At 40.0% G+C, this 23855-nt stretch overlaps 3 protein-coding genes across 5 annotated transcripts; 1 reads left to right on the forward strand and 2 right to left on the reverse strand.

Moving 5' to 3' along the window:
• The first annotated feature begins 1243 nt into the window (after positions 1–1243).
• Positions 1244–6664, forward strand: ccsapa (centriole, cilia and spindle-associated protein a). Of its 2 annotated transcripts, none has more exons than XM_046047679.1 (4): positions 1244–1398; positions 3396–3774; positions 5692–6026; positions 6359–6664. In XM_046047679.1, exons 2-4 carry the CDS (start codon positions 3423–3425, stop codon positions 6536–6538), a joined length of 867 nt encoding a protein of 288 aa, XP_045903635.1. In that variant the 5' UTR covers positions 1244–1398; positions 3396–3422; the 3' UTR covers positions 6539–6664. The 2 variants fall into 2 exon arrangements, with proteins under 2 accessions (XP_045903635.1, XP_045903642.1); XM_046047686.1 differs by having other exon boundaries at positions 5695–6026.
• Positions 6665–13751: 7087 nt separating this feature from the next.
• On the reverse strand, positions 13752–20041 carry cdc6 (cell division cycle 6 homolog (S. cerevisiae)). The gene is made up of 12 exons (XM_046047486.1): positions 19888–20041; positions 18583–18877; positions 17550–17813; positions 17203–17402; positions 16701–16849; positions 16190–16296; positions 15650–15789; positions 15428–15528; positions 15112–15179; positions 14839–15017; positions 14437–14577; positions 13752–14152 (listed from the first exon to the last, which is right to left on the reverse strand). Exons 2-12 carry the CDS (start codon positions 18863–18865, stop codon positions 14060–14062), a joined length of 1725 nt encoding a protein of 574 aa, XP_045903442.1. The 5' UTR covers positions 18866–18877; positions 19888–20041; the 3' UTR covers positions 13752–14059.
• Positions 20042–20605: 564 nt separating this feature from the next.
• On the reverse strand, positions 20606–22986 carry LOC123969953 (myelin-oligodendrocyte glycoprotein-like). Of its 2 annotated transcripts, none has more exons than XM_046047755.1 (4): positions 22523–22986; positions 22341–22424; positions 21886–21984; positions 20606–21560 (listed from the first exon to the last, which is right to left on the reverse strand). In XM_046047755.1, the coding sequence occupies exons 1-4, from the start codon at positions 22875–22877 to the stop codon at positions 21502–21504; spliced, it is 597 nt and encodes a 198-aa protein (XP_045903711.1). In that variant the 5' UTR covers positions 22878–22986; the 3' UTR covers positions 20606–21501. The 2 variants fall into 2 exon arrangements, with proteins under 2 accessions (XP_045903711.1, XP_045903702.1); XM_046047746.1 differs by having other exon boundaries at positions 20607–21560; positions 22341–22436; positions 22523–22926.
• Positions 22987–23855: the final 869 nt, after the last annotated feature.

A 23855-nucleotide genomic window follows, 5' to 3' on the forward strand; every position in this document is an offset into this window, starting at 1 on the left:
ATCACATGGGTGATCCTGGGGCAGTCTTATCTAATGGGGGTCCGTGGTCTTATTTGTGTCAGTTTAGGCGTCCTTGATATGAAAATGTTTGAGAACCAGTGGATTAAACTACCCAACAGGATATATGGGAGTTAAAATTAGCTCCATGTTAAATATCTGCAGCAGGGAAATGCAGTATACGCATTAATGCAGCAGGAATATTCATTCATAAACATTAGATATGAGTAAAACTGACAGGGAATGTTTCACTGCACTAGAGAACTTTTACTCTTGAGACTTTAGATTTTAATTATAATATGTTTACTTAAAAAATGTTTTGAATGCAGGACTTTCACTTGTAGGGGAGTATTTTCTTGGTATTAGTAATACTGAATAATTTGTCCACCACTGGAAGTCATAGGATTTTAAGTGTATCTTTATTGTTACGACCCCTCCCCTTCCTACTTCCTTCTCCTGCAGGAGGCTGCAGGCAGGGAGGCTAACTGGACTGGGCAATCACCTGTACAGCTCTACCGTCAGAGTTTATTTAGCCAGGACTGATCAGTTTTTTGTTCTCTCTCCTCCTGAATGGATTTGTTTTGTGTCTTTCTTTTTGGTTTATTCCGACCACACACACACACACACACACACACATGTCACTTATTCAATCACTGCTGACACAACTCTTACTTTGACACACCGCACATTTTTGATGATTATTTGAACTTTTTTACTTTTATAACATATCTTTGGCATGCAAGTTGTGTCTCACCTCCTTTTTGTCATGGGATAATAGCTGGCTTGTGACATTATTATAAGTCTTGAGGTAGTAATAGAAGTTAATAAGTAGTGTAACTGATTTTTGAAACTGCTATGCAGAGCACAGGCTGTATAAAGCAGTGGTTCTCAAAGTGGGGTCCAGGGATCCCCATGGGCCCTTGGGAGGTTCCAGAGGGTCCCCAGCAAAAAGGGGAATCATTTATTTTCATTATAATTCCAGCCACGAGTAACACAATGACAGAATGGACGACATTTTGGGTCATGGGTTTCATACACTTTCTGTAATAAAAGATCTAAAACCAAAAATCCAGTCAAATGGGGGACTCGCAGACAAAATCTTATCAAATGGGGGTCCGTGGTCTAATTTGTGTCAGTTTGGGGGTCCTTGATGCGAAACAGTTTGAGAACCTCTGGAATAAAGGATGCGGAGGTGATAAGTTTGACGTTCCCTTGCAGTTTTATTTTGAAAGTCTACGCCGGAAGCTGTGTGTTGTATTACAGCTAACGGCTCTCGGTGTTTGCCGTCAGTCAGAGACGGAGAGAGTCCGAGAAGCAAACGATGGCAGGCGTCTGACTGCGGGACTGAAGGGGAAAGACTGGGTGTAAAAGCAGGCCGGATCCCTCTGGAATGAGTTCTGGGTGAGTCAAATCATATCAGACTTTAATATCCATCCGTTTGCCTTATTTTTTTTTACAACCTCTCCGTGTTTACAGTCTTAACGGAGCGGGCAGGTGTGAGAGTAACGGCTGTGAATATGGCTGTTTAGCCCGGTTTTCACACGATAACTGTAATTTTAAAACTCCCAATTTACACACTTAATGTCATTTTTTACATTAAACAGACGCAGACGTGTGTATTATTTTCTCTGCCGTGTGTTTATAGGATTGAAAAATCGGGGTGCGACTAACGAAACGAAAGCCCTCAAAACAAGACACTCAAAAAAATACACCAATAAATCAGCAATAATAATTAACGTTAGCTGTTTGAGAATAAACTGAAATAATGTCCCGGAAATAATGTCCTTGGATCAGGATGTAGGCCAGCTCAGATAAATGAATAATGAATGTAGGTTGTTTTCACTGAAGACAACAGGTACTGTAGATAATAAAATAAAAAGGAAAGACGTGTGTAGGCAGAGGACTCCTGGCAGAAATAGACGGTGTGTTATTGGTCGTGTAGTGTGAGTACTAGCAGTAGTAGTAATGTCAATAGTAGGACTATAATAACCCTCAATCCTCCTCTGCTCTCTGAGTATATAATCTGCTGTGGAAGGAAGTGGGCGGGGCTTACAGGTAAACCACACCTGGCAGAGTGAACGTCACCAAAGGGCTGCAGGTAGATCCCCTCAGAAATACAACCGAGTAGTTAATTAGGTTGGATATTATCAGCAGTGGTGGATACTAAGTACAAGTAAGTACATTTACTCAAGTAACGGATTTAAGTACACATTTGAGGTACTTTGCTTGAGTATTTTCTTTGCTGCATCTCGGAGGTAAATATTGTACTTTAGTTACTAGTTACTTTACAAATTAAGATTTCGGCACACAAACAAATGTAGAGTTTATAAAATATGATGTTTTGTTATACGTTAAACTAGGGCTCCTGAGTGAAAGTTAATTTTAGTCTTTATGGTAAGAACAAACACTTGATGCCAAACAGTCGATCAACAAACAAATCTGTGGTAGAACATTAAAAACTAAATCTTTTTTTCAACAAACATGCATGAGTAAAATTAAATAAAATCCTTTTTCAGTCCCTTTTCCTCAACAAAATAAAAATCTTAATAGAAAAATTTAGCGCTCAAATGAATTAAATCAAAGATTCATTGAACATTTGTTTTATTGCCCAGCCCTACATTGCAGCTGAAACGATTAATTCATTAACTGATTGGTCGATTGACAGAAGATGAAAAAAACATTTCATAGTTCCAGCTTCTTAAATGTGAAGATTTGCTGGTTTTCCTTTTTAATAATTTAAATCTTTGTTAACAATGTTGCGGTTTGGACTGTTTGTAGGACACAAACATTGTGAAGGTGTCAAACAATCAATCGATTAGCGGAGGACATAATCAGCAGATTAATCCATAATGAAAATAATCATTTGTTGCAGTCTAATATATAACAGTACAACAATCACAGGGGACAGTTTACTGCACTGAGAGTACTTTTACTTTTAATAATCTCAGTTAGAGCTGCGACGATTAATCAATTAGTTGTCAACTATTTTTATAATCAGTTTGAGTAATTTTCTTAAGACAAATTCTCTGATTCCTTTTTTTCCTCCTCTATGAGGGTAAACTGAATATCTTGAGGACGACATCTTGAGATTTGGGAAACACTGACCGACATTTTCACAATTTTCTGACATTTTATGGACCAAACAACTAATCGATTAATCTAGAAAACAATTGACAATGAAAATAATCGTTAGTTGCAGCCCTACTTTAAGTACATTTCCTGATTTTACTTTAGCAGGACTTTTATTTGTAGCACTCTCCTGTCTGAGATGCAGGGTTAGGGTTGTGATAATAAACAGACTACACTGCTCATCATGTCTTGTGGGGCATTCCTGTTGAGTGCTGCTTGCAGCTCAAATTTAATTAATTATTTCACTTCCTCCTCTGCTTTTCCTCCAGAAATAGACACAAACAATAACAAAGACCATGGTGACCAAGAAGATCCGGACGGAGTACATGAAGAAGTTCAGGGATCCCAGATGGGAGACGTTTTCCAAATGTTACGAGGACTCTCTGAAGTACCGTCTGACCCGGCGGGTGATGGAGCATTCCCACAACCCCTGGTTCTGGGAGGGCTGGGACAGCGGCTCAGAGTCCAGTGGCTGGTCCACGCCGAGGCTGACCAGGAACAAAGTGGCCCCTCTGTCCCTCCCACCGCAGAAGTCCTCGGAGGGGAAGCAGAGGTCGTCCAGCCCCGGACCGAAACCACCTCCTGAGGACGGAGAGGCCGAGGCGGGAGCTGGAGAGGTAACGGTTGTAGACGCTGCTCCGACCGCAGGTGAGAAACTGTAATCATTTTACTGATGCAAAAATACCAAAGAATTACTAGTCTAGCTTCTGCGATGTGAGGATTTTTCTACGTTACTCTGTTGTAACCTGAATTTCTATAATCTATAGAAATAATAATAATCTATAATTAAAATAATCATTAGCTGCAGCCCTGCTAACATTATCACTCTGAGTTCAGGTGTCAGGGGGATCTCTTATTGAATATGCATTGAACCAGTTGATCTGGTGTCACTGTAAAGAAACTAATCTCACCTGGGTTTGTGTTTGATATGAGAAAACTGAGATTTAAACTACTGTCTATACTGGTTCCCCTGGTTCCTGCATTGCTGCCAGGAGTATTTTGGGATAATCTAACAGACCCCCAGGAGGATTTGTTTTTGTGCTCCTGTGTGCGCATCACTCTGACAGTATGAGGGCCAAAGGCTTGTTTACCTCAGGAGACACCGGTGCTAAAAATATTTGTAGACTGAAGGTTCAGTGATCAAACGGGAATGTTTCCTCCTGTTCAGGCTCTGAGCTCGGATAAAAAGGACCGATTGTGTCTCTTTTAACATTCGCATTGCTGCATTTCAGACAGAAGAGTGTCTGGGGGACAGTTCTGAATTTCACCACCACACAATTTAGAAAGGTCCATACACAATGTATTTATCATAATAATAAACCAGCATCGTATTATCATATTTGTACCACTAGCTGAAACCCACCATGGCACAAACATCCTGTTACCGTAGACTCTGTAATCTTCTGAGCAGTGCTGTGATCTGCTGCAGCAGTTATCTCAGGGCAGGTCTATATGACACCTGAAGTGTTCACAACAGGGTCAGCAGCAGAGCTACGATGACAAATACCTGTCTGCTAACACGGCACGTAAGAAATGCCGGTTAAAACCAGAGCTGAAACAATTTGTCGATTGATTGATTAGTAGAAAGGTAAAAACTTACCAAACGTTTTCAGGTCCTGTAAAATGATAATGTGATGCTTTTCTTTATCCTTTATGATAGTAAATCAGTTATCTTTGCTTCTTGGACTGATGGTCGGACAAAAGATGCGATCAGAATAAGTCACGTTAGACTCAAATCAGTCGATTATTGAAGAAAATATCATGTCAATCCCTTGTGTTGGAACTTGCAAAACGGCAGAATGTTCTATGCTGGGCAACAATTTAATATAATATATCAACTTTTCGTATAATCTTATCACGTTATGGTTCTCCACATTTATTTTGTTCAAGTTAGAGCTGAAACGATTAATTTATAATATCATCAACTATTTTGAGTTTTGTTTAAGTCACAATTTAAAATACTGTTAATCACAAAACTAAAAACATTCAAAGGCCATACGTTTAAAAAATATATATATATATATATATGTAGAATTGGTAATAAATACATTAATAAATTTGTTTTAAATAGGGAAATGAGGCTGCATGAAAGGGTCGAAACATTTTAGCCCCTCCAAATATTGGTTGTTTTAGTCATTTTGAAATCTTTTTTTTTCTGTTTTGGACAGATAGTTGGATGAACTTTAATTTAAACATTTTTCAGTATTTTTTGACATCTTATAGACCAAATGTTTAACTAATAAATTGAGAAAGTGGTGACCAGATTAATCGATAATTAAAATAATTGTTAGTTGCCCCTGTCCAAATTAATGTTTTCACACTGCAAAACGATTTTTTTTCCACATGAAGGTGCACAAATTGGTCTCAGCAATTCACATCAGTTTAATTCATGTATTCAGCACCAATTCAAGGGATTTCCACCTGAACTGAACTACGTAAACCCTGACAAAGTATTGGCATGACACAATCATCATGACTCAGGTTATAATCACCAGCAACCCACGAAGAGAAAATTATTGAGAAATGTTACTTTAAAAAATATTTTCTGTGTCTCCTGTAAACCAGCAGTTATTGAAAACGGCGTGCATGAAGCCAGCGGTGGTTCGGCTCCGAACAGCAGCGGACCCTCTGACGACACGGCGACAGACAACGGTCCTGCCGACACGCTGTCTTCTGACGGAGAGCCAGTGAACCCGGCGCCAAGACGACGTCACCGCCGCCGCACCCCTCGGCCTGAGCCAGGACACCGGGACAGTTCCCATGACGACAAACCGGCTGTCGTCCGCAAACTGCCGAGAGCGAAGAGCCAACCACCGATCAGCACCAAAGAGAACCAGAGACCGTCCAGCCGACTGGACTGGACCGAGAGACATACGGAGGTCAGGAGGACGCCGAATGACGTGAGTGTTTGTCCCACTGAAACTTTTAAATACACATTGAGTAATAACTTTTAGTGGGTTTAGTCTGTTAACTCAAATAAATCACAGCTGACCATTTTCCAGCACCACCTTCAGTATTTGTGATGCTCTTGCGTAATGTAATTTAAAAAGCATTTCAAAAAGGAACAACTATCAGTTTGAGTCTTTCGGAGCAGCTCGACCTCGTTCACAGGACACCAGAGAGCCGTGTCACCAAACACTCGGCAAACATTAATAATAAAACACCGGTGTGGTTTTCGGAAACAACTCCATTCTCTCTCTCTTTCCCTCCCGCCTCTGGTTTCTCCTCTTAGACCAAGATGTCTGACGCCTGCGTTCAGACCCGCCGGGAGTCCGACAAACGCAGCTCCAACCTGGACCGACGGCGGGCTCGGTCAGCAGACCTGGAGAAGATGAGGCGGTCGCAGCTGATGGTGGTGGAAGACCGCTGGATGACAGAATACATGCGCTGCTTCTCCGCCCGGCTGAGGTAGAGACGGGATCCACCCCCTTCCCCCTGAAAACCTCGGTTCCTTACTGAAGGGGAAAAATCAGACGGTGGAACAAAGGTTGTTAGTGTGTTCAGATAAAACAACAAGAAACCGAGTTGTCTCATTACAGTCCGTCATCCTGTCTTCTCTCCTTATTGGACAGCAGAGTAGCATAAATTCAAGAAGTGAGCAGAGGTGCTGATACAGAATTTTTTTTTCTCACAATAGATTTAAATTTAACTACAGAAACGTGAATATCTTCACGATAAAACAGGCTTATGTCACAGTCATCTGATATAGATTTGCCCGCCTTGGCAATTTACATTTTATTCCCAATAACTTGTTGAAAAGCTCTAAATACTACAATACCCATAAGCCCCAATTTTCTGTGGAAAAAGGGGTTAGGTTGCTGAAAACTATAGCCTGATTGAAACTGGATTTTTTTGGCCATATTAATGTATGAAAATTATTATATCAGCCAGTTGTTTTACATAACATAAACATCTACCCCGGTAAGAAGTGAACCACGTCATGGTACTGAAAACCCAGGGCAAATCCTGAAGTTACCGCGATAAGCTCAAATCCTGCTTCGTGGTACAGGCCCCTGAAGTGTTCACAACAGGGTCAGCAGCAGAGCTACAATGAACTACAATGTTCAGGATACAAAAAATACTTAAACTAAGAAACACCGGATGAAACTAGAGCTTAAACAATTTGACGATTAATCGATTGGTATAAAATTTGCTATTGTTTTGAAAATTGACTGATAATGGATATTATCTGAGATTAAAATGGTAAATGCACAAGAATAAAAACTTGAATATTCTCAAAGATTAAAGTTTTAAATTTACCAGAAATATACTAGCATATTCTCTAAGATTAAAGTCGTAAATTTACAAGAAAAAAAACTCGGATATTCTCTAAGATTAAAGTCGTAAATTTACCAGAAATATACTTGGATATTCTCTAAGATTAAAGTCGTAAATTTACAAGACAAAAAACTTGGATATTCTCTAAGATTAAAGTCGTAAATTTACCAGAAATATACTTGGATATTCTCTAAGATTAAAGTTTTAAATTTACCAGAAATATACTTGGATATTCTCTAAGATTAAAGTTTTAAATTTACCAGAAATATACTTGGATATTCTCTAAGATTAAAGTTTTAAATTTACCAGAAATATACTTGGATATTCTCTAAGATTTAAAGTCGTAAATTTACAAGACAAAAAACTTGGATATTCTGTAAGATTTAAGTCGTAAATTTGCGTGATAAAACTAAGAAACAATAGTAACTCATGTAAATACAAGGCAAGATATGAGGGACTACAACAAAGTTACTTGAAAGCCTGTGTCACATCTTAGTCTTCAAGTCTCTTTATAGCGACTATAATAGATATTTTTATAATGTATCAAATGACAATATGAAAGGTGTTGCTTGTAGTAAGGAACCTACAGATAATCATCAGCTGAAAATGCAGCTCCCCTCTGCTTTACAGAGTTTTATAGTGAGCTTAAGAGTTTTCAGCTCATTATCTGTCCTGTCCAAAACTGTTTTATTTCCCGCTCACGGCTCAAAGCTGTAAAAACCCCGCAGCAAACAGCAGACACACACAGTTAGCCAGAAGCTAGTGGAGCATTTAGCAACTAAAGAGCCAGATATTTCCCTCAGGACCTGGTCAAGACCAAAAAGCCGAGCTAAAAGATAGAAAATATTAGACTTACATTCTTCAGGTGACACAAACACGACTCCTAAAGAATGCTAATAAGCACCTGAGGCCAAACAAATTGCAGGTTTAAGAGTTGGAAATGCTCCATCAGGCCCTTTAACTATGCAAAAACAGGGCTTTTACTTTTAAAACCCTGGTGACCTGATATACAGTAACTCTGCCCTCTTCTGTTCTGCTTGACAGGAAATTACACATTATGTCCTTCTATGACGACGTAACGAGATGACAGGAACTGTGTTGTCTTGTTGCTTCGGTGTCCTTTGAGAGTGAATCGCTGCTGTCGAGGGAAAGAAAAAAACACTCACGCTCAGTTGAGTTTAAAGTTCGTTTGACTGTGTATATATATAAACCTTTATTTAAACAAGAAAAGTCCCATTGAGACACAGTCTCTTTTACAATGGAGTCATGTACAGCACTGTGTGATTTAAATTCTACCACATTCACCACACAATAAACAAGATGGGATCAAGTACTGGCAGAGAGATGGTTCAGTAATTATATTTATCTTAAACCTTCTCGCCTCTGATGACATTTTATTTACATTTACATTACATAAACAATTAATTACATTGTTCAAATTTTGGGACCCTGTGGGACTGCAGGGAGCCGAGGAGATTTCTGCCTGTCATGTGTGAACAGACCTCAGGTTGAATCAAACCAGGCTTAAATCTGACTATTACTGTTTACAAATGAAAGAAACTCTTTCCTTCACTTTTTAAATGAGCGTTTTCCACCCGACAGCAGCGACACTGTTTTGTTCTTCAGTCCGAAAACAGTTTGAGACGCGAGGGACTGAAATATTTTTCTGTAGAAGCTGTTTGATGATGAACAAACGTCCGAGAGAATTAAGTCTCTCAAAGCTTTTATAACACAAACAAATCCAGATCACAAGCATGAACGTCTCCCAACACGCGGCTGTGTTTTATTTTAGCTCTTTCAGACACATTAGGTGATTTTCAGTTTCTTTCACAAAGGCAGCTGTGTGTTTATAAGTCAAAGTGTTTGAGGCAGCAGAAATGACCAAACTGGACTTTGACCCAGTTCAGCTTTTCTTATTTCCAGTTCTAATAAAGAAACTAATACATACTACTTATACAACATACTTATTTCCTAGAAAGAACTATGTAATTTGTAACACGGTAAAGAAATAACAAAGTAATGTTATTTTAGGGTTTAAATGGGTCTACACCAATAATATTTTCAAATGAAAAGAAAAGACCCATAAAGCTTTATCACATTTTCCTGCTTGAAACCTGAAATCAGCTTCCTGTTCCAGCGATGGGAGGAAAAGGGGATAAAAGGGAATGTTTACAATCAATATATTTTACATTTTAATAGATTTGAACATGTTTTAGCGCCTTGTTGCATTTTCAGCAGCTCTGTTTGTTGATAATGGACATTTAGATTAGGGTTGGGTATCGAGAACCGGTTCCAAGATTGAACCGGTACCAAATTTCCAAGAACCGTGGATTCGTAAAGGCTCGTTTGGATTCTGCTTCTTGGTTCCTAACTTTCTGCATATTTCAGCTCCCGATTGAACTGCAGTGAGCATTCTACACTTATATGGACTACTGCGCCGACCTAACGTCACCTCACTTGTTACGCAGTACGTCAACAAAACAGTCCTTCTGTTTCCAGTCCTGGGCCATGGCGGACCGCAGCAAACGCTCCAAAGTTTGGCTTAGCTTCACTAAAAAAAGAGAATGATACAGCAGAATGCAACAGCTGCAGTAAGGAGGTGTGTTCAACGTGCCGCGCTCTCCCCGCTACAATGACGCCCCAGATCCAGCTAACGCTAACAGTAGCAACGTCTCAGGTACAAAGCACAGGTGAGCTGACGTTCACCTTTTATACTGAAGGGAAACCAATGATGGCTACAAATGATTCAATATATTTTTTTTTGAAAGACGAGTCCCCAGAGACGCCCCTCTAGGACAGAGACTCTTTTCACTTTAGCCGTGAACGGGAAGATGAGCAAGGAAGAGGATGAAGGTCACCGAGCGCTGACGAGATCTGTGGTGAAGGAACCGGAACCCAGATTCAATACGAACCGGGTTCGATAAGCAGAATCAGAATTGATGAAATTGAAACGATACCCAACCCTGATTTAGATTTATCTCGTCTGTTTCCATCAAACTGACAGATTGTGTCACAGCGAGGTAACGTTTGAGGTCACTCAAACTTGTTTGATGTAACTAAAGATTGTAAATACGTGTCGATGTCATTGTCGCATCCCGTGACTGAAACTGAGGGCTAACATTAGTGATGTACTTTATTTAACATGTACTTTTTGTGAGTGTACTTTTAAAACTGAATGCATTTAAATTCACTGAGAATGTTTATTGATTATTGAACACCGGCTGAACCTCTTCACTCTGAATGTGCAAAACTATTTATTTACTTTTAATATTTGTTTCACTTTTCAGACTCTTTTGTTTCACTGGTCGGGGGAAACAAATCATTTTTAGTGTCCAGTCTGAAACTAGCAGTGCTTTATTTTAACACCACATACATCAATTTGTGTGACAATTATTGTTTATATTACAAGTTCAGCTTATATGGGGAAAAAATGTCAACTCTTTATATAATTTTTCTCACATTTTCTCACTTTATAAGAACAAAAATCAAGATTCAACACTAAATGTGTCGTTGAAAGTGTTCAAAGTGAAACAGTTTATATAAAATTATTTTAAAGTGCTTGGTGGGTCAAAGTGTCTATAAAGAAGTTTTATTAATCAAATTTAGTCGCTGCTGTTTGTTTTAGTGTCAGATGATGTTCTTGTTGCCCTGAAAAGAAGACACGGACGATTGAATATTTTTAAGGAAAGACTAAATAATATTTTCTTTTGAAAATGGTAAAAATATATCAACTAAATATCGATAACAACCTTCAAAATCTCATGTTGTTTGAACTGCTTCCTGTGTAATTGTTCAGTCAAATTAAATCTTTACAGGGTTTTTCCATCTGGAAGAATCAGGACACGACGTTTCAAAAAAGGAAATTTCAGTTTTATTTGATCGTAGACCATTCAAATATGTCCGTTGTCTCAAACTGGACGTCTACGTGTCTATTAATTCACTTTTATTTGCTTTTGTTTGAAACTTCCAAAGTGTTTTTGGCTTTAACGTCTTCAGCACGAAACATCTCAGATTTTCAGATTGTTATTTGAACGACCTAAAATGACTCAGATAATGTTACTCCCCCCTGTCTGACAGTATGTATTGTATATCACTTTGACACTGAGTAAAGTATTTAGTGTTTTGATGCATCTTTTCTCATTTTGCCCAAATTAAGCCCGACATATTTGGCAACCATGTCTATAATTTAAAATAGTAATATTAAAAGTTCTGTGAGTTTGAACAGTGGTTGGCTGCACACGATCAGTACAGGGCGTCAGAGGGGTTGAAGGATGTTGTGCATGTTTGTATTTTAAAATCCCTTTACAAGAACACAAAGTCTGGATTTTCAGGAAACATCTCTCAGGTAGAAAGAAGTTGTTGATACTACAGATTAAATTATTTACTGAGGTGAAGTGGTTCCGATTGTTTGCAGATGCTTTGTGGAGAGGTTTTGTCTATTTTGGATTTTTGAGTCAGAAAGTACAGACAATCACAGAGAAAATATTGTTGAGCAGCTAATTCGACAGTGTACTTGTAGGAAATCCTATATTTAAGATAAAAATAGGCACTAAAATATAAACTATTGTGTGAGGAGTTTGTGAAATACTTTAACTTGCGGTAGCTGTATCTAAAGCTTTAAGTTTGTGTGGTTTAATTGCAAAAACACATGAATATATGTATCATACATTTGAGTATTTCATCATATTTCATCTTGTTTACATTTCTGGTCACTGTATTTGTATTTGAAAATGTTCACAACGATATATATTTTCATCCACTTTGCTGTGAATAAAATCATATTTGAATTGTTTATACTCGTCTTACTGGCCTGATTTTATGTGAACGTGGAATTAAATTTGATTATTTTCACCAAATCAGAGTTGAGGAGTCGTCTGTTTTTATGTTATTTTTCCAAATTAAAAGTTTGTGCTTGTGTTCAGATGCACAGGAGAAAAGAATACTTGAATACTTCATCCTGTGGTGGATGAAGTATTCAGTTCCTTTATTTAAGTAAAAGTACCAATACAACTGTATAAAAATACTTTCCTCCTAGTAAAAGCCCGGCATTCAAAAGCTTACTTAAATGAAAGTACAAAAGTTATATTATGCAGCGTTTGAGCTGGTGGCGCTGAAGCTACTTTGTTAGAAACTGATTTAATCTTGAGCAACACGTCGCACTTTATAACCTTAAATGTTTTGATTAAATCAGAAAAGTAATTATTAACTAGTTTTCAAATGAAGAACGTCTCTCTGAGATGTAGTACAGTGTAAGTATAAAGACTCAAGTAAAGATCAAGAACCTCAAATGTGCACCTAAGTAGAGTACTTGAGTTACTTTCTATTACTGGACTTAAGATGCGAGGACTCCTGGATCTGGCCTGAACTGCAGGGAGCCTGTTAACCCCTTAATCCAATCAGAGAGGCGTTCAGGTGAACAGTCAGCGCTTTGAGCGGTTTTAAAAACAGCTTAGACGAGGCTTTTGGTAACTCAGTGGTCACAACACACAACATTTAACCCCAATGTTCCCGGTCCAGGTTCTCTCTGTCACGATCAAGATGTTATTAAATACTTCCACAGCCATGAGAGGCTTCGCCCTAAGTAATTTGGCAGACCTTTGAGTGCCACATGTCACTTCCTGCTCCGTGAGTACTCGGTGAACAGGTGATGGAGTCTTTGCAGCAAGGAAGGACCTGAAGGAGGAGATCAGGGCTGTAAAATTTACATTTTATGGCTTCTCAGTTAATTTTAATGTTTAGTTTAATGTATTCTTTTACTTTAGTGTTTTATTGTAAAGCACTGTAACTGTTTAAACAAAGTTTATCAAATAAATGATGTACAAGGAAATTTTTAGTATTTTCGTCACAGCAGGTCGTCGTGTGTTCAGTTGGTCTGTCAAGGCAAGTTTATTTGTAGATGTAGCACCTTTCAACAACAAGCTAATTCAAAGTACTTCATGTGCGGTATAAAGACAAGATGCAAAAGACAAATATTGGATCTATATAAAGATAAAAATGAGCCAAAAGAGACGGCCCGGCCACAGGACTCCATGGTTCAAGTCTTGTGATAATATCAAACTTTATGGTTCAACTTATTGGAAATAATCTTTCAAAAGAGCAAATGTGTTTTGCTCAGTGTTTAACAGGCACACAGAAAGGATATTTACATGTTTATCCAGCGTTAAGGTAACCAAAAAAAAAACAAAAACTCCCAGTCCTGGGATGTATCACATTCCGATATTGTGAATAAGAGAAGGAATCACACAGTAAAATTCTGCATAAATACAGAAAATACAGCTGTTCACTGTATTCCTGAGTGTGTTTTGTTTCTCTGCACTGTTGAAAAGCCAAACAACCAGGAAAGCTGATTAAAATGTCAGTAAATTTGTTTATTTACAGCGTAAAAACTGAAACTGTTCCAACTCCAAACTGAAACAAATGCTGTCATTTCATAACTGACGTGTGTCTAACATTTCTCAACAATTCAAAACTGAGCAGCAACATCAGTCCAGGAAAAAGATTTTAAAAATCTATTTTTTGTAAACATTTTCATTATTTAAAAAAAACCTGTACAAATTCTCAGCAAAAACGAGAAGGAAAAAAGCAAACCATGAAAAAAAATCTTGGTTCATATGTTGAGCTTAAAAATCATTAAAAATAAAAAAAAAATCTCTGATCATGAGGGGAGGCCGGCGGCGAGGATGCTGCCCAGCAGAGTTCGATCCTTCAGAGCGTTTTCAACATCCTTCTCCTCGATCTTCAGGAACACCTGCAGGAAGAGACAATCTGTCAGATTACAGCCTCGTTACCTGGTACCCTTCAGCATTTAGTGAGACTTGTGTCTTGGGTGACGCCTCGACCTCAGTGTTGCTACGAGTGCAGTTTTTATTTCTTCAGGAAGTTACAACAATGAAACCCAGATTACAAAAAGATCCATTTTCACTTGTAGCTTAATTTCCCCTTTGACACCTTAAATACATGAGACGTGAAACCATCTTCCAGTGTTTGTACCGAGCAGAGCGACAGTAATGGTGATAATAGTTTGATGTGCACCTTAGTGAGACGAGCCTCTTTGGCTTTCTTCAGAGCGAAGATTCCTCGACTCTCCAGCAGACTGCAGAGGGACAAACACTCGCCCTGACCGACCGCGGACACCTGCCGCTGAGCGCACAGGCGACTGTAAACCTCGTGGAGCTGAAAAACAAACACAAAATCAGTTAGACGTGATCGTTATAATAAACACAGGCTGCAGTGACGCCTGCTGGACATTTAAAGGAAGTGTCTGCAGCCACTTCAGTGGGGATCAACCGTTTGTGCCTGCAGCTCAGCGAGAAACTGACAATCACTGATAGAACAGCCAGGTTTTATTCTGAACACTTATATATTCCTAAATTTGTGTGTTTTATATTGTGACATTTCAGATTTTCAGATTTTAAAACAGGCTCATTAACTCACCTTTCCGAGGACGATCTCTTTGCTCTTTCCGCTTCGTATGAGCAGCAGCAGGCAGCAGACCAGCAGCTTCTGCTGCAGGGGGAAACTCTCTCCATCAGAGCCGCCGCACTGAGACGCCATCCGGTCGCCGTACACCTCCGACAGCACCCGCGCAACCTGGGGAAGGCTGACCCGCGACCCTGCACGCACCGGAGGAATAGTGTTAGAGTTAGTGTGCCGTCGAGTCGGGAACAAAAATGAGCCGACAGGAGGAAGAGTCACAGCAGCGCTCACCTTTGGTTTCAGCTTTTGGATCTGATGCTTTTTTCCTCTCGTCAGACTCCACGACCTCGACAGCTCTCCTGAAACCAATAATCAAATCAGTCTGTTGGACAAATTCAGCTCCTGATCTACAGCAGATTAACAGCAGTGAGAGATGAACACAAAAAAAATACAGAAAATGTTTGAGTTGTGTCCATTAATGTTTTATCAAGATGTTCCACAGAAATCAGGATTTATTGACAAAATAAACCCTCCTGATGTTAATTTAGGTCCCAGTACAGAAGGTTAACCAGCACAGACAACAAGGAGGACGAACTGTATTTTGTACCTGCAGATGTCCAGAGCTTTCCTGGCGTCTCCTGAAACCGCCGACACTTTCCTGGCACAGAACTGAACCGCCGAGGCGTCCAGGATCCCTTCAGCTGACGCCTGAGGAGGAACGATAAAAACACAACTTAATTCAGAAGTCTCATAATTAAAGTTTGGAAATTTAAATATCAAGGTGTTTACCCCCCCCCCCAGCCATTGTTTCATCTCACTCTGCGTTTACCTGAGCGAGTCTGTCCTGCACGATGGCGGTGAGCTCCTGTCTGCTGTAGGGAGGGAAGTGTAACAGCAGGGGGCGACACTGAGGGCGAGCCTGCAGTCTGGGCAGGATGCGGTCGGTCAGATCCAGAGCGTTGGCGATACCTGGAATAAAACCAACGTCACCGTTGTTCTTTCAAGTCTCCGAAGACTAAAGACTCAGTTTTAATAAAATTTTATTCAACTCTCATTTATCATATTTAAATGTCTTGTGTGTGGTACATTGTGTATAGGGCTGAAATTAATTAAAAATCAGTCCTACTTCTTAATACCGCACTGTTTTCCCCTCTCTACTTCCACGTGCTCGTTTTGCAACTTCCATTTACTCAGAATTACTGTGAAAATCATTTTGACATCAGAAGTCAAATGAAAAACTGTATAACTGCCCAAAGCATTGTTGAGAAACAATTTTTAAAATGTCATCACCGCAGAGATTCATCCACTAAAACCTCCCTTACAGGCAGAGACTTTCCCTTTACTTTTTATCGCAGTGTTGGTCTCTTACCGATGAGACAGAGGCGAGACTTCGGCAGGTACGGCCATTCAAAGATGGTGTAGAGGACGTCCTGAGCTTTACTGTCCAGCTGGTCCATCTCATCCAGAACCAGCAGCCTGAGGAGGAACGACACAAAGAGTCAGATTCAGTGATATCTGATGAAGACCTCTTAAGTTGTCAGTTCAAAATGTGCTCAAATAATTCAATACGTTTGACTTATAACTATTTGATTATCATAATTACAAATGCTTACTTTTCTGCAATTCATCTAATCTGTTAATCACTTTATTAAAAGCGTCAAAGAAAAACTGCATCGTCATGTAAAAGGAAAAGAACTGCAAAAAAGGAGCTAAATTCAAATATTAATAAAGTATGAAACTCCGACGCATAAACGGCGACACACAGGCAGTAAAACTACGGCCACTTTTAGAAGCTGAATATTCCCTCAACCACCGCCTGCGTCACATTTTGGTCCCCTGTTATAGGACCCTGGTTCCTCTAACCATGCCAGTTTACTCACACAGCGGGCCCTGTGGCCGTCAGGAACCTCTGCAGTCCGTTCTGCCCGCCGGGCGCTCTCAGCTTGTCGGCCAGCAGTGGGAAGATGGCGTGGGAGCTCCGCAGACTCATGCAGTTCACCACCACCGTCTGTACCGGGGACAGCTCGGCCTGACGGGACAAAAGAAGCCGTTATAACACATTCAAGGAACACTTGACCACAACAACATAACCCCGGATGTCTCTTCATGTCACCAAAAATTCTGATGTCGGATTAAAGAGATAAAAAACTAGACCTGCAACCTACAGCAGACTTCTTTCCTTCCTCCCTCTTGTACAGTTGATTGAGTTGGAATAAGATGTCTGATCTTTTCTGAGTAAAAGTAGCGATACTACAGTATAAAAATGCCTGATTATTTCAGTGTCATGCCTCTACTCACATCTAATTTCTCAGGACTACAAATTCTTTCACTGTGAACTACAAACGTGTCCCAATCAGGCGGTTAAATATCTTTTAAAAGCACCTTCATCTCCTGCAGGACACAGTTGAGGCAGGCCGTCTTGCCGGTCCCCGGGGCTCCGGAGATGTAGAGGCTGCCGGGGAGGCGCTGCAGGGCCTTCTCCTCCAGGAAAGACCGGATGGACGCCCGCTCGGTCTCCCGGGAAAGGAGCCGCTCGGGGACGGCGGTGTGGAGCGCCTGCTTCACGTTCACAAACCTCGACTCTGGGAGGAGAAGAAGAAGTCAGATCCGGGGTTACTTTAACGAAGATCACCGTGGCTCGATTTACTTTAACAAACATTTGTCACACATGATCTAAACAAAACGAGACATTTTAATTTTTAACTTTTTAAACACTGAAGAGCGCTTACTTTCTGTAGAGAGTCGGACGACCGGCGGCTTCTTCTCAGAGCTTTGGCAGGCGGGGCTTCCAGCAGGTGTTTCCTGTCCCATCTGGGACGATATGGCGGTGGGAGATAGCGCCCGCCGTGGTGACGATGGGACCAGCCGTCGGCGAGCTAAGACCGGCGAGTTCTCGTCAAAGCCCAGCTTTCGGGGAGAAGCCGGGGTCGGCTTGCTCAGCTTCGGCGGTGAACCCAGAAGGGAGGCGCCGAGGTTACAGCCGTTGTCGTCACCTACAGATGGAAAAAAAATACAAGAAGGTGAAGTTCCAGGTGAAGATTATGTGGAGGAGCTGCTTTCTGTGACACGAGACAGTTCAACAGGCCAAAGGGATTAAAGACAGTGACCTTGAATTCATAAAGAAAAACTAACAAAAAACAAAAAAAAAACAAATAAAAAAAAAAAAAAACAGACTAACAAAAGCTGTTGGTTGGACAAAAGAAGCAGTTTGTAGATCACTTTGGTCTTTGTTACTGGCCGATATCAGCACAAAGAAAAGTCATGTATAATTCCATTATTCACTGCTGGGTACCATCTAACATTCACATTATTTCAGCCAGAAACGTGTTGTTTTTATCAATGAAGGAAACAGAAACACACGCTGGGTTCTGCTGCAGATTTCAGTCGCAAATCCACTCAGATTTAGGCTTAAAGCAAAAGTCTGACATCTTGGGAAATACGCTGAATGAACAGTTGTTGCTGAGTGTTAGCTGGTAGAAAGTGAATGTAACTAAAGCTGCAAATAACCTAAACTATTCAAAAACGAACACTCAAACAACTTGAATCCTCTCAGATTAATTATTTGCGTTTAGCCAAATGCTCACCTAAATAGCTTTGTTGTTGTTGTCGTCCCTGAAGTTCTTGCTGTCGCGTTATTGTGTTTTATGCGAATGTGAAGCAGCACGTAAGCAATAAAGTTTACTTACAGAACCTAAAACCCAACTAAGTTCTGTAATGCTTATATAGGCTGCTGAAGGGAGTAAAATACCAGGGATCTCTCACCTGTGCGTTTTCGGGGGCTGAGTGGAAGCCGTGGCTGCAGGCTGGGGGATGATGGCGGCTGGGCTGCAGGACGTCTGGGCGAGAGAGGAGAGGGCCGATCGGCGAGGCGTCTCGGGGAGAGCGGTCCGATCTGGACGAGAGGTTTGGGTTCTGGCTTGGTTGGTGATGGAGCTGGAGATTTGTCCAGCTGTGGCGCCTTGGAGCGAGAGGAAACTCTGCAGGATTTGCGGCGAGGAAACGACAGCGTGGGCTGAGCCCGACCCTGAGAGCGTGTGCTGGGCATCTTGTGTTTAATCTGAAACACAAAAGATAATCTATTGTAAATTAACTGGCGGTAAACAGTTATGTACCTCAGAGTGTTGCCAACCGATTCTTTGGACAGACAGTTCCTGAAATTATATTTTAATTTTGTTGTACTTTATTTGATTCTTGCACTGTTTACGTACAAAGATTGTAAAACACTCAAAGACAAAGTTGTGGTCACATAATAACTACACATGACTGGACACACAGATGTATTCATCATATAATACCTCTTCTTCACATTAAAGTTGAGCCTTTCTTTGCATCGGAGAAGAAGTAAACTCAGAATGATAAGTTACAGGAAACTAATCAAGTATCACATTTTGTACTGAAACACCCAGCAGAGTAGATGACACAGCATCTGATAATGGCAGCTTCAAGCTTTGTTGCCTACGACAGCAAACGAGGTACAATAAACCTTAAAACACAAAAAAGGTGTTAAGTACTAACGCTTTACCTCCACCTACAAACATTAATCTCACGCGACTGTCCACGTTTGGTTGATCTTACATGTAGATGAGAGATAAAGTTTCAGTGAACTGAATTTAGCTTCGTGTTAAACACCAGATTAGCTTTAAACGGTAAGATGGCTGTTAAAACTAAACATGTTAAGTGTTTTAAGTATATTAAAGTTAGTAAATACTTAGCCAACAGTTATATTTAACTTTACATTCAAATGTTCCCGCAGAGGAAACAATAAGTTAGTTTGGTTAAATGGCGCCAAGACGGCAGAGGTCCAACCGCGGCGACTTACGTAAAAACCACAAAACACCCAAAATTAAACACTAACATAATGAAAGTTCAACTTAAAAGATAAAGTGTTCACATTGTAATCCTTCTGAATTCTAAGTTTGTCGACACAAAACGTGAAAAAGAAGCTCATCGCTGTTTCAGTCGACAAACTACTAAAAAAACAACTCCGAAGAAAAGGACTTCCGGTTGCGATAAACGAAACATTTTCACGTCTTTTCACTTAAATTGTCGCTTTGGTGCTAAATTTACCTTTATGAAAAGTTAACAGACGACTTCTCAGCTCAGAGATGAGTGTTTTCTCTCGTCTTGAAGTCCTCTCCGCGTCTCTATCCGTCTGTCTTCTTCCGCACACTGAGCTCAAACTAGCGCCAAATCCTCCTCCTGGATCAGCTGTGTCTGCCGCCGCTGCTCTCTGATTGGTCGGCTAAAGGTCAGAGCAACAGCTCATTGGCTCGACGTCACGGGCGGACGTTGCGTCAGTGTTAGGATGCCGGCAGGCCTGTGGCGCGAGTTTCAATAGAAGAATAATTTGGCGGAATATAATTTTCCCGGGAATTTAAGAGTTGTTTTGTTACATCGGTCTGTTTAGCGCCAGACTCCTGTCAAAATATGACTGTTTCTAAAAACTAAAGACCTATAATGGTCATTAAATCCCCTTTAGGGCTGAGTTACATACTTAAAACAGATAAAAAGTGAATGACAAATTACAATAACAGAACAATAAGGCCAGGCAAGTTTATTTGTAGATCACAAAAACAAGGCAATTCAAAGTGCATTACATAAAACATAAAAGTAACATAAGGGAATATAAAAGGACATTGAAATATAAGTTTTAAAAGAGTTGAATAGAAAATAAAAACAGGATAAAAATGAAATACAAGTTACAGTGCAGTGTAGGTTATTAATTTACAGCATTAAATTTGATTAATAAAAAATTAAAGGCAGTGGTAAAAAGAAAAGTCTTGATTTAAAAGAACTGAGAGTTTCAGCAGACCTGCAGTTTTCTGGGAGTTTGTTCCAGATAAATGGAGAATAAAAACTGAACGCTGCTTCTAAAGGTTTAGTTTTGACCCTGAGGACAGACGACCTGAGAGAAGATCAGACATGTATTTTGGCTCTAAACCATTAAGTGCTTTATAAACCAACAGCAGTATTTTGAATCATATATTTTCTTTATACACGAGTTGTTTAATTAAATGCAGCATTACTTAAAGAACAAGTTAGTTAAGTAGTACTGTCAAGTTTTTTCCCTCTTATTCATTAAATCAGTGCAAACTAAAAATCCAACAGAACTGCTGTGTGAAGACACAGCAGTTCTGCTCACTGATGAGCAACATCGCAGCACAACAATTGATTCAGATATTAAAGGGACAACAACAGTGTTAGAAACGAGCAGGAGACTTCTTGGTGTTTGTTGTTTGGGTAATCAACAGAGAGATTTACAGCAGTCAGATCAGTTTCTCAGAACCAGCCTGAGATTTAAATCTTCGTACTTTTGGTGTTTTTAAAGTGATGGAAAGCTCTCGTTATGTTTCTGATGTAACGAAGGGCACAGTGTTAATACCAATATTAGAACAGAAGAATAAGTTAGTTGTGTCTTTGGCACTGCTCTGGAGCAAGAGGGCTTCTACACTCTACACAGTTGCCAGTTTATTAGGAACACCCAACATTAAATGCTAACAGCATGCTAACACACTTACAATGACAATGTCAACTGATGCTAATGTTTAACAGGTAGAATATTATTTTGCATATTTGGGCCCAGGAGTCTGGACTGTTTATTTTATCGATGTATAGAAGTTGATTGATGTTGATGTTGATGATTGATAAATATTTGACCTGATTTGAAAACTGGTTTTTTATTCATATTTCGTTTGTCTCTGGTTTTTGCTCCCTCCTTCCTCCGAGCGTCCTCATACACTCTGAGAGAAAGAAAAGCAGTTTTTGACACTTGTTAAAGGAAGAAGATGTTAACTGCAGAGGAAATAAATACACCTTTCACATCTCAGCCTGAATAAATGTGGTTTTAAGCTGCAATCATAGCAAAAAGCCAATTAGAACACAGTGCACCTAAAGTTTTCGGTTAACTAGAAACAGTCACTATATCGCTCTCGTCAAAGCAACCAGACCCCCTTGAGAAAAATTTTAATTTTTCCTCCCTTGTCTCCAGCTGCCTTGATCGGTTATTTTGTGTTTGTTGTATTAAACCCTGAAACACCATTGATATGAAATGTTGTTGTAACTTACGGATCGTTCCGTTCTTCCTCAGAAGCAGAACAACAACAACAACGCAGAGAATGACGGAGGAAATTATCCCAGCACGACCAGCGATCTTGTTTCCACCACCTGAAAAGATTTCAGAGAAGATGCTGAGTTTGGAAGAAGGGCAGGTTCAAGGTCATATGTGTGGGGAATTTTAACACATGGACATATAAATAGATTTTGGTTTAATTTTCCCAGGGTCCGAAATTTCCGTCACCTTGATACAGTGGAGGTGAATTTCATTTGTGGTGCTCACAGCATCAAAAAATTTGATTAAAAGAAAACATCAGCACATAAAACTGTCCAAAACTTGATGTGTTAACTGTGTAAAAATGCTCACATTAAATGTTCAGACCTGCTGCACATTTCCACACAGCAGATCATCTTGCACTCAGAGAGAATAAAGTTGGACAAAGAAAGAAATATTCAAAGACATTTACCACGACCGTCTGGCTCGGTCTCTTCTTCCTCTGGAGGTCCAGTTGTGCTGGAATCATCTCTCTTTGTCTCGTTCTGCTGGTCTTTTCCCACCGTTTCTAATGATAGAGGTCTAATTTAGGAACAACGTTATATACACTTTGAATTAAATGAACCTGAACAGTATTAAACTCAGCATGCTCACCAACAATGAGGTCAACAACACAGCTGGTCTTCAGCTTTGGGACAAAGCCTTTGTAAAGTCCTCTGTCAGACAGCTTCACTGAGGAGATGTGCAGAGTCAGGACTCCTCTGATCAGGTCTTCATGGAGGAGAGTCGTCCTGCCTCTGTATTGATCCGTCTGTGGATCAGGATCGTCCTGTTGATGTCGATAGACGTGGACGATATCCTTGTTGTCAAGTCTCGTCCAGTCCACGGTGAAAGCAGACAGGTTGACCGGAGGATCCAGACGACACTGAAGAGTCACATTATCACCTTCTGCTGCCTTTATCAGCTGAGTCTGGTACATGGCAGGAGGCTCTCCTGAGGAAACAAACATTATATTTAGACAGTTTGAAAGCCTCTGAAGAACAGCCTGGTGTCTGCAAAAGCCACAAATCCACTTGCATTGGTGTAGTTTAGTTTTTCTAGTGAGTATATTGTGATTTTTCCCTCCCAGCCTCATACTCACCCGTCCCAGAGCGGCGTCCCATAAGCATCATTACACTCACTAATACATACAGTATGCATGTACATAGAGAGCATTCTGAAGGACTGCTTAGGCTGTGTGTTATCAACACTGCAAAGACTTTAACAGCCGATGACGGTTACAGGTGGGAAAGGGCGTCACTTTGTGTTGAACAGTGGTGGGGACATTAAAGGGCTCAGATTACAGTTGTGACAAAACACTTAGCAAACGAGATGTGACAATCCAGAATATTGGGGTCTAGAGAACAAGACTAGAAGATATTTTAATGCTATTTAAAGACATATTCAGTGATGAAAATACATAAAGATTATGAGTATTAAACACTTAATTTCCTGCATTTTGGAGACATTTCTCTGCACCAAATTATGGTGGAAATGTATTCATTTATTTAAAGCGAACACCAAATTCAGGTAGCAGGTGACAATATAATTTAATATAATGCAGTAATCAGTAAATTGTTTTGTTTTTTTAGCTTAAGTAGTTTTTTGGGATAATGCAGATCTGATTTCTCTATATTTACATTGCATTGCATGTTTTCTTATGCCAAAAAAACTTTCTCATAACACTTACATTTGTTATTTAACATTTCAATACTCTCTCCCTCCACAGTAAGTGGTTTGTGGGTGATGTTAACACTTCTGAAGTCAAAAATGATTTCTTTCGTTTTCTTTCTGTTCAACAGAAGAAAACTTGCCCAACACCAACCCACAAACTGCTCAACCCACTCCCGGTAGCTGGCCTCCAGGGTGTATGAGAACATTTCCACCTGCTGCTACCAAGTGATCACATAAGCACATATAAACACAGCTGATTTTATTAATGAATATC

The sequence above is a fragment of the Micropterus dolomieu genome, linkage group LG01 (assembly GCF_021292245.1).
Source record: "Micropterus dolomieu isolate WLL.071019.BEF.003 ecotype Adirondacks linkage group LG01, ASM2129224v1, whole genome shotgun sequence".
NCBI lineage: Eukaryota > Metazoa > Chordata > Actinopteri > Centrarchiformes > Centrarchidae > Micropterus > Micropterus dolomieu.

Bases quoted from the DNA above. Each gene is read 5' to 3' on its own strand.
- ccsapa (XM_046047679.1), top strand. From the start codon at position 3,423: ATGGTGACCAAGAAGATCCGGACGGAGTACATGAAGAAGTTCAGGGAT. The intron at 3,775-5,691 runs GTGAGAAACTGT...CCTGTAAACCAG, and splicing joins AGACGCTGCTCCGACCGCAG to CAGTTATTGAAAACGGCGTG. The intron at 6,027-6,358 runs GTGAGTGTTTGT...TTCTCCTCTTAG, and splicing joins TCAGGAGGACGCCGAATGAC to ACCAAGATGTCTGACGCCTG.
- cdc6 (XM_046047486.1), bottom strand. From the start codon at position 18,865: ATGCCCAGCACACGCTCTCAGGGTCGGGCTCAGCCCACGCTGTCGTTT. The intron at 17,403-17,549 runs GTAAGCGCTCTT...TTCTCCTCCCAG, and splicing joins CGTCCGACTCTCTACAGAAA to AGTCGAGGTTTGTGAACGTG. The intron at 16,850-17,202 runs GTGCTTTTAAAA...TTGTCCCGTCAG, and splicing joins GTGTCCTGCAGGAGATGAAG to GCCGAGCTGTCCCCGGTACA.
- LOC123969953 (XM_046047746.1), bottom strand. From the start codon at position 22,877: ATGTTTGTTTCCTCAGGAGAGCCTCCTGCCATGTACCAGACTCAGCTG. The intron at 22,437-22,522 runs GTGAGCATGCTG...CTCTATCATTAG, and splicing joins TGTTGTTGACCTCATTGTTG to AAACGGTGGGAAAAGACCAG. The intron at 21,561-21,885 runs GTAAGTTACAAC...TCTTTCTCTCAG, and splicing joins GAGGAAGAACGGAACGATCC to AGTGTATGAGGACGCTCGGA.